We start from the raw sequence: 7,791 nt of genomic DNA, 5'->3' as shown, positions 1-7,791 counted from the left end.
GCTGCCAAACAGGTCCCTCCAGTGTAAAGTCAGAACAAACAAAAACGTTTTCCGTTATAACTTTCAAATTAAAACCAAGCGACACAACTTTCAGCTTTAATAATTAAATGCAGTTAATTAGATACGTTAGCCAGGGATATCAAACGAATCACTGCTCTATTGGAAATCCAAATGATATTTGTCTTATTAGCCTCTGGTGTTATAACGATCACATACTGAAGTCCATCTTTTACTAACCTTTTCATTTACCACTAATATTATTATATTATATATATGTACAGTATGGTTAGTGCTTAAGGGAGTATTCAGATCCATTACTAAAGTAAAAAAAAAAATAGTACAACAATGTAAAATACTGCATTACAAGTAAAAATCCTGCACTCACAATGTACAGAAGTATTAGCGGTAAAATGTACTTAGTGATGCACTAATATGTAAGCAGAATTTTATTTTGCAGCTATAGTTAGAGCTAATGGGTAGAGGTAATTTTTAATTAGCCTATGTACTGTTTGGTAGGTTAACAGCAATACCTTGTAATTTTTAATCTCATGATATTTGGATATACAAACGTTATCTGCAAAGTAATGAGTAACAACATGTAGTGAAGTACAAGTATAAAGTTGTAAATGCAAACACTAAAGTAAAGTACAAGTAGCTCAAAATTGTATCTAAGTACAGTGCTTGAGTAAATGTACTTATCTACATTCCACCACTGAGTACAGTATAGCATAGTATAACATTGTACTGTAGTAAAATAAATAATATAGTAATAAAGCTCCACAATGAAAAATAGATTGCATATAAATGGGGAATCTCACAGCATTTAATGTCAGATGATCGCAAGAAATGCATAAAATCAATCACAAAACATACAACCTGAAGGAATTTGTGGACTGAACTTCAACCCTTCTGATGCTGTCAAATCTGCGCTTTTATTTTGAAGGCGGAACTGTGTGGAACCGTCTTACTTCCGCTTTGGTTGTCTCACATGCTAGCGGCTTTTCGTAGCAGTTCACAGGGCGAAGAATGGGGAAAGATGAATTTAGGTGTGTTGAGTGTAACGAAAAATCAACGGAGTTACACAGGGATTACAGTAACGGGATCCTGAAGATAACTATATGTGTGCGTTAACTATTAACATCTTGGATTTGACTTGTTTGGTTTAACGATACTGTTTATGATGAACATGCTAGCTAACATGTTTTGCCTCAAAGATGTAACGTGCCTAGATTTCTTATTACTCCTTTCTAAAACTAAGTTGTTTATGTAGCTATATATAGCAGCTTAATGAATCAAACGACGAAGGTAAATGTCCGCGTAATTTGGACCTTTTGTCATGTTGCAGACATTCCTTACAGGTGTCACCTGTGTGTTGCCTCAGGACTGGTTCTGTATGGCGAATGCGGTAACAGAGTTGAACTAACTGTGAACTGATCATGCATTACAAACAAACAAACACAACTTGGACAACATGCCTTAACTCTCTTCTATAAACTGTTAGGATCATCTCCTTAATATTATCGTGCCATCCCTAAGCAGCAGCATGGAGATATTATATTCGTCAGTAGCCTTAATAGCTGGAGTTGACGTTGCCAATGTCTGTGTGTCTGTAATGTTATCTCCAGGAGTCGTGCCAGAAGCCAGTGGACAAGTACATTGAATATGACCCAGTTATCATCTTGATTGATGCCATTTTGTGCAAGACGCAGGCTTTCAGACACATTTTGTTCAACACAAGCTTGAATGTAAGTAACGTCAAATGAACTTCCTTGCACATGTGCACAAACAATGATAGATCTATCTAAACTAGATATTGCAACTTGTGTGTGGATGCGTGCATGTTTTGTGATCATAACAGGCCCTTTGGTGGACACATAAGTTATCAAAAGCACTTGCAACAGTTAAGGTGTGATGCTCAATTAACTGAGCTACAGGCTTACATCGATCGCTCTCTTCATGCATGGTTTTGTTCATACAGATGCTGTGATGTGTGTGTGTGTTCAGCTATACTTCACGCGTCTGTTTCTACATGTTGTCCTCCACCTCTACAGATCCACTGGAAGTTGTGTGTGTTCTGCCTGCTGTGTGAGGCGTACCTCAGGTGGTCTCTGCTCCATGGCTCTGAGCAGAGCAGTGACCCCGCTGACATCATCAGGTACACCAAGGAATGGGAGTTCTACGGCATGTTTGGATTGGCCGCCCTTGGTAAGATGATAAAACCAGAGCTCCATTATACATACTGATCGTATCACTGCCATTGTGCGTGCTAGAGTGTTAACACGGAGCACCAGAGCTGCCTATCTACTGGCAACGGTGTCAATATTCTCATCATCGAACGAGGAAGCAGACTATCGAAACATTGATGCATTCCTTTAATTTAATTAGTACTGCCTCTCAGATAAAAAGCTTTTAAACAGTTGCTGTTAATCATCAATATCATCATTATAATTCATCAATTTTATTTTTTGTCTACTTGAATTGCTGAACAAATCGGAGATGCAGGCAGCAGTTCAGAGGTCTGGAACCAGGCTGTTTACTTTGAAGGGGGGCTGCAATTAGATTATTTTTTATTGATTATTCAGTTTATTATTTTTCTTATTTGATTAACCAATCGTTTAGTCTGTAAAATGTCATAAAAAAAATGCCCCTCACAAGTTCCCAGTGCCCAAAGCATTGTCTGTAAGTCACTTGTTTTTACAAACCAACAGTCCAAGTCCCAGATATTTAATTTACAATTATATAAAACAGTGAAAAGCAGCAAATCCTCACATTTGAGAAGCTGGAACCAGACAATGATTGACATTTTTACTTCATAGATAACTTAATCAATTTAAAAATTTAACTGTCAGTAAACTAATTGTTTCCCTGGAGTCAAGTGCCTTATGGGATAAAGAGTAGAAAGGACAAATCCCCTACATGTTGCTCTTGTTGGTATTACAGGGTTAACATATTGATACAGGCTGATACTCATGCATACAGGAAGCTACAGTTTCATCAGTATTTAAGCCTTTTGTACTAAAAAGTAATTTACATTTGTTATTAAATACATCTATCTCTGTCTGACATGTCTTTCTGTTGGTCGTGTAGAGCTGTCAGCGTTCTGCGGCGGTGTGCTGTGGTTCCTTTGGGTGGTGGGTCGTCTGCAGGGTGGGACCCTCGAGCTCAGCCTGCTCCTCAGAGCCCTGCTGCTGTCCTGCTACGGCAAGGTCCTCCTCATCCCTGCTGTCATCTGGGAGCATGACTACTCCCCGCTCTGTCTGGGCCTCATCAAACTGTTTGTGCTCACCTCAAACTCGCAGGCTATCAGAGGTAGGAGAACATATCTGTTTGAAGGGTTGATTCACCCAAATGACAAAAAAAACATATTCTTTCACTTACGTCTAGTGTTATCTAGCCATGCCGATAGTTTTGCTTTTACTTACCCAGGTTTTGAGATACCCACTTCTGAGGTTTCTGCCTTCACGTCAATACAGTGGACGTGAATGGGATTTAGTTTGTGCGGCTCACAGCATTGAAAAAATAACAAACGTCCCGTTACTCTGGATAATCCAGACTCACTGTGAATAAGTGTCTATGGAACTACTTTGAGAAAATAGTCCCTATGAAAACTGCTGACAGCGAGTTCAGTAGATTAAACAGTGACATTGTTTCTGGAAACAAAAGTTGCTGTTGAGTTTTTAGCCATGTCTTTAGAGATGGCAATGTCAGTCTGTTGGTCTGTATATTAGATGGATTGTCATGAAATTTGTTACAGATATTCATGTTTTCCACATGATGAATCCTGCTGTCTTAGGTGATCTCCTGACTTTTCCTCTACCACCACCATGAGGTTGACTTTTTTGTTTTTACTGAAATACCTTGAGAACTATTGGATGTATTGCCATGAAATGTGGCGCTGACATTCATGGTCCCCAGATGATGAATTGTAAAAACTTCCCCCCCTAGCGCCATCATCTGATCAAAATTTCTGTTGATCCAATACTTTGGTGTGTGACTCAATGCTAAGCTAAAGTAAGATGGTAAACATTATACCTGCTAAACATCAACATGTTAGCATTAACACTGTGAGCATTAGCATGTAGCTCAAATCACCAGTGTGCCTCATAGAGCTGCTAGCATGACTATAGATGCTCAGTCTTGTTTAAATATGAATTTGACACCAAGATAATAATTGAACTGAAATAAGAGCCTTTAAAGGAAACAAATAATAGTTTATGTTAAAGATTATATATGTTGTACCAATATTCAGTACATTAAACTTACTGTTTATTAGTGCTTTTCCAAAAATGTTTTTCTTATTATTGTGGAGAAGTCTTTGAAACAGCTCACATGAAAATTTAACAAGGGTTCTAGCAACGTTTTAGCAACATCGGCCTCCCTCCACACCACATTGCAATAATTTCTAATATTAATGGACAAAACCGAGTGACCAATGATGCTCACATTTGTTTAAAAAGGCCAACATCTGTGAATAAAAAAACACATTACTGTTATTTTGGATGTTATGTCAATCTCATCCTTATTTTTAGGATTAAGACATTTTCTAATACACCCAATACTGACCAAGAACATGCCATCATTTTGAGAGATATTAGGAGTAACTTTTCAATTAGAAGACTTACTTTGTCCCAAGGTAGAAGCTTATACCTTGTGAGATGTCAGGAAAGTTCTGGTAGTTCATTCTTTAAACAACATTTTAAAGCACCAGCAGGTGGCAGCTAACTCTCCCCCCTGCTTGTGTGGCCTTGACTTCATAGACCCCAGACATTGAAAATAAATACATTACATAACAGAAAGGTTTTAGTTCACATTTCTTGCGTTGTATGATTATTTCTTCAGCAGCGGCTCTGGAAACATAAATGTGCTCATTGTATTTGACAGCTAGCCTGTGAGCAGCAAACAATGAGATGTTGTTGAGTGATTTATGGTCTGCTGCTCTGATGAAGAGTCTGATGAAGAGAGATTGTAATATTAATAAAGAACAAATTACACTGTCTGATGCCAAGTGCACCAAAGTAATGAATTTAGTCTTTTCACTGCTTTATTTTGAATCATTTTGTATAAGTTTGTATTAAAAAGTGACTCTTTAATATCATATTGCCACTTAATGTGTTGTTGCACTTGTTTTTTTCCAACTGTAGTTTCTTAATAACAGTAGTGGGTTAAAATCTGAACTTCTCACAAGATATGTTGAGACTTTTTTGGTTTGTATGATTCCAGATTTTGCAGACATACTTTAACTAACATGAAAACAAAAACTGTCCATGGAAGAAGTGTGTGTATTCATAATTTTCTTATCCTTTTCTCTGCCCTCCACCTCTTCCCCAGTGATCCTGAACAGCAGTAGACGTCTGTCATTGATGGCAGTGTGTTTAGGCCTGCTGTCCGAGACCTGCGTGGCTCAGGCCTGTAAAAAGCTTCCATGGAGCAACCAGGACATGTTGACATTTGAATGAATGAGACAAATGTCAGTTATCTCAGGGATGAACAAGTGATCGTGGATGCCAACCTGTGCCAGAGAGAGATCTTTTTTTTAATGAAACTTCTACAGAACAAAAGGGACATTTTTTGAAGTGGTGTTTTTCAAGTTCCTTTTTTATTGTTTTGTTTTTTGTTTGCTGCTCATGCCAACCAGCCAGAGAGCAGCAGAAGAGGTATGTTGTTTGTTTTTTTTTTCTGTCTCTTTATTTTGAAGGGATATCGAGGAGGTGGCAGTGGCCCTCCTCTTGTTTTTCATTTTGGTTTTAAAGTGGACAATGAGCTCCCAATTCAAGATTCCAGTTTTATTTGATTTGATTACTTTATAAAGAAAGCCCCAGAGAGGCGCTACATCATGGGAACGTCCCCTGATCTAAATGACGGTCAAACATGCTCTAACTCCCAGGGCCACTCTCTAAGAATGACACAAACACAGACCCTGAGGGTGTAATTTAGACAATAACTACTTCTCTGTTTGGACAGGACCCAGCCAACACTCTTCACATTCTTTGGCTCATTGGTGAAATACTTACTTTAACCCACACACACACACACACACACACAAATACAGAAACACACAGGGTAACTAAATAAAGCAGACATAATTGACTTTCCTATTATTTACTGCAAAGGTAGTAATAATGAGATAAAAGAGAGGGGCTGCTAATCTTAAAGTACTGGTTTGACTTTGATCGATTAATCGATTCATTGTTTAGTCTATAAAATGTAAAAAAAAAACCAAAATATGTAATTTAGAATGATATGAAGATGAAAATGTTTTGAAAATGAAATGTGTTTGTTTTTGTTTGATAACTGACTTAAACGATTATTTGATTATCAAAACTGTTACTGATTAACTAATAGATTAATCCACTAATCGTTTCAGCTCTAGACATTATTAAATTTGCAGATTCTCATGACAAACCAAAACTGAAACTAATGAAATTCTTTAATGTTCATCGCAAATTAAGGCAGGGTCAGCCCTTTATTTGTTGCAGGTTTTACTGAATGTTGAGTAAAATCCACCAAACTGCAGAAAGTATCTCTACAGACACAATAATCATTATGAAACTAGCTGCAGCAGATAAACTTTACAAAACCTCCACTTGCTGATTCTGGAATGTGTGCGTGTGTGTGTGTGTGTGTGTGTGTAAACAGAGCAATGTTCAATCAGTAAAACAAACCTCCAAAGCAGACCAAGTGTCTGAGGAATGAAGGGAATTTATTCTGTGCACTTACCTACAGTATAAAGGGACAGCTGAACCTGCCTCGGCCCCCAGGAGTCTTTGCAGGAGTCGTATCGTTGTTATGAACATGTGTCGAGAGGCGAGGCAGAATTCTTTCTGAACAAAACCACCTGTGGGAGCTCTGCTGACAGAGGACTCACCCTACCAGATCCATTGATATTCTCTCAAACAAGATCACAGATAATGTGATTCACATTCAGTGCTTTTGGGGCTATAGTTTCAAAACTGCTGCATGTAGCATCAATTTATCATCAAATGAAAAGTCACACCGTGTTATATTTACCATAAACAAATGATCTGTTCTATCTGATATCACTACAATTGTTCCTGTTTTTTGTTTATTTCTTAACATTGTGTCTCCTCCATGTCCCTTCTTTTTGTCTTTACTGAAGAGATAAAAAGAAGAGAATCAAGTCTGAACTTTGTGCTGTAAGAATAGCGCCCTCTCTCTCCAGTTACACTAAATTAACAAAAAATACACTGTAAAATCCAGTTAAGACTGCCAATCTTTTTGATGATGGTGTTAAGAGCAGTTATGTATGTAGATTTCTCAAAAATATTTATATATTAATGTTAAAATTCTAGGTTTAAATTAAATACTCTAAATGACAGACAAACGACCCGAAGCTGCCATTTTACTCACGGAGCAAAGGTTTTCTCACTGGGCCTCCTGAAAATGTGTTATTGGGTTGTTGCACAGAAGTCCTATGTTAAAAATGAAGTTACATATCAAAGAAAATATCCTAAATATTCTGTGATATTCAAAGCAGATCTTAACTTTTAGTGTATTATTTGTACTTCTGTACTTTCTACTTTTGTTGTAAATGTTGAAAAAGAAATAATCTTTTAATATTTGTGGCTTTCGGTTATAGACAAGCCCTGAAATTTGACTGGGACTTATTCCTCTGTGCTAGATTATATAAAAGGAACTTGTAGAGTGAGTTTGTCATGAGCTGCATAGAAACACTCTGTCACACTGTAGATAAATGTTGCAAAATGTGCACTCTGAACTTTCTGTTATATAAAAGTATGACAAGAGAAAATAAAATATTTGTATTTTAACACA

The 7,791-nt window shown here is 37.3% G+C and overlaps 1 protein-coding gene across 2 annotated transcripts; it reads left to right on the top strand.

Annotated features, from left to right (window-relative positions):
• Positions 1 to 957: 957 nt before the first annotated feature.
• Positions 958 to 7,791, top strand: arv1 (ARV1 homolog, fatty acid homeostasis modulator). Of its 2 annotated transcripts, none has more exons than XM_044168905.1 (5): positions 958 to 1,122; positions 1,626 to 1,745; positions 2,052 to 2,205; positions 3,088 to 3,309; positions 5,329 to 7,791. In XM_044168905.1, the coding sequence occupies exons 1-5, from the start codon at positions 1,027 to 1,029 to the stop codon at positions 5,454 to 5,456; spliced, it is 720 nt and encodes a 239-aa protein (XP_044024840.1). In that variant the 5' UTR covers positions 958 to 1,026; the 3' UTR covers positions 5,457 to 7,791. The 2 variants fall into 2 exon arrangements, with proteins under 2 accessions (XP_044024840.1, XP_044024841.1); XM_044168906.1 differs by lacking the exon at positions 958 to 1,122 and adding an exon at positions 1,379 to 1,405.

This window comes from Siniperca chuatsi, linkage group LG16 (assembly GCF_020085105.1).
Source record: "Siniperca chuatsi isolate FFG_IHB_CAS linkage group LG16, ASM2008510v1, whole genome shotgun sequence".
Lineage (NCBI taxonomy): Eukaryota > Metazoa > Chordata > Actinopteri > Centrarchiformes > Sinipercidae > Siniperca > Siniperca chuatsi.
Note: the sequence above shows the minus strand (reverse complement) of the source record. Positions and strands in the feature narration are given on the sequence as shown.

What these genes read in the sequence shown, in the direction of transcription:
- arv1 (XM_044168905.1), top strand. Translation starts at nt 1,027, where the DNA reads ATGGGGAAAGATGAATTTAGGTGTGTTGAGTGTAACGAAAAATCAACG. An exon ending in TGTTCAACACAAGCTTGAAT is followed by an intron (nt 1,746 to 2,051) that starts GTAAGTAACGTC and finishes CCACCTCTACAG; the next exon opens with ATCCACTGGAAGTTGTGTGT. An exon ending in GTTTGGATTGGCCGCCCTTG is followed by an intron (nt 2,206 to 3,087) that starts GTAAGATGATAA and finishes TTGGTCGTGTAG; the next exon opens with AGCTGTCAGCGTTCTGCGGC.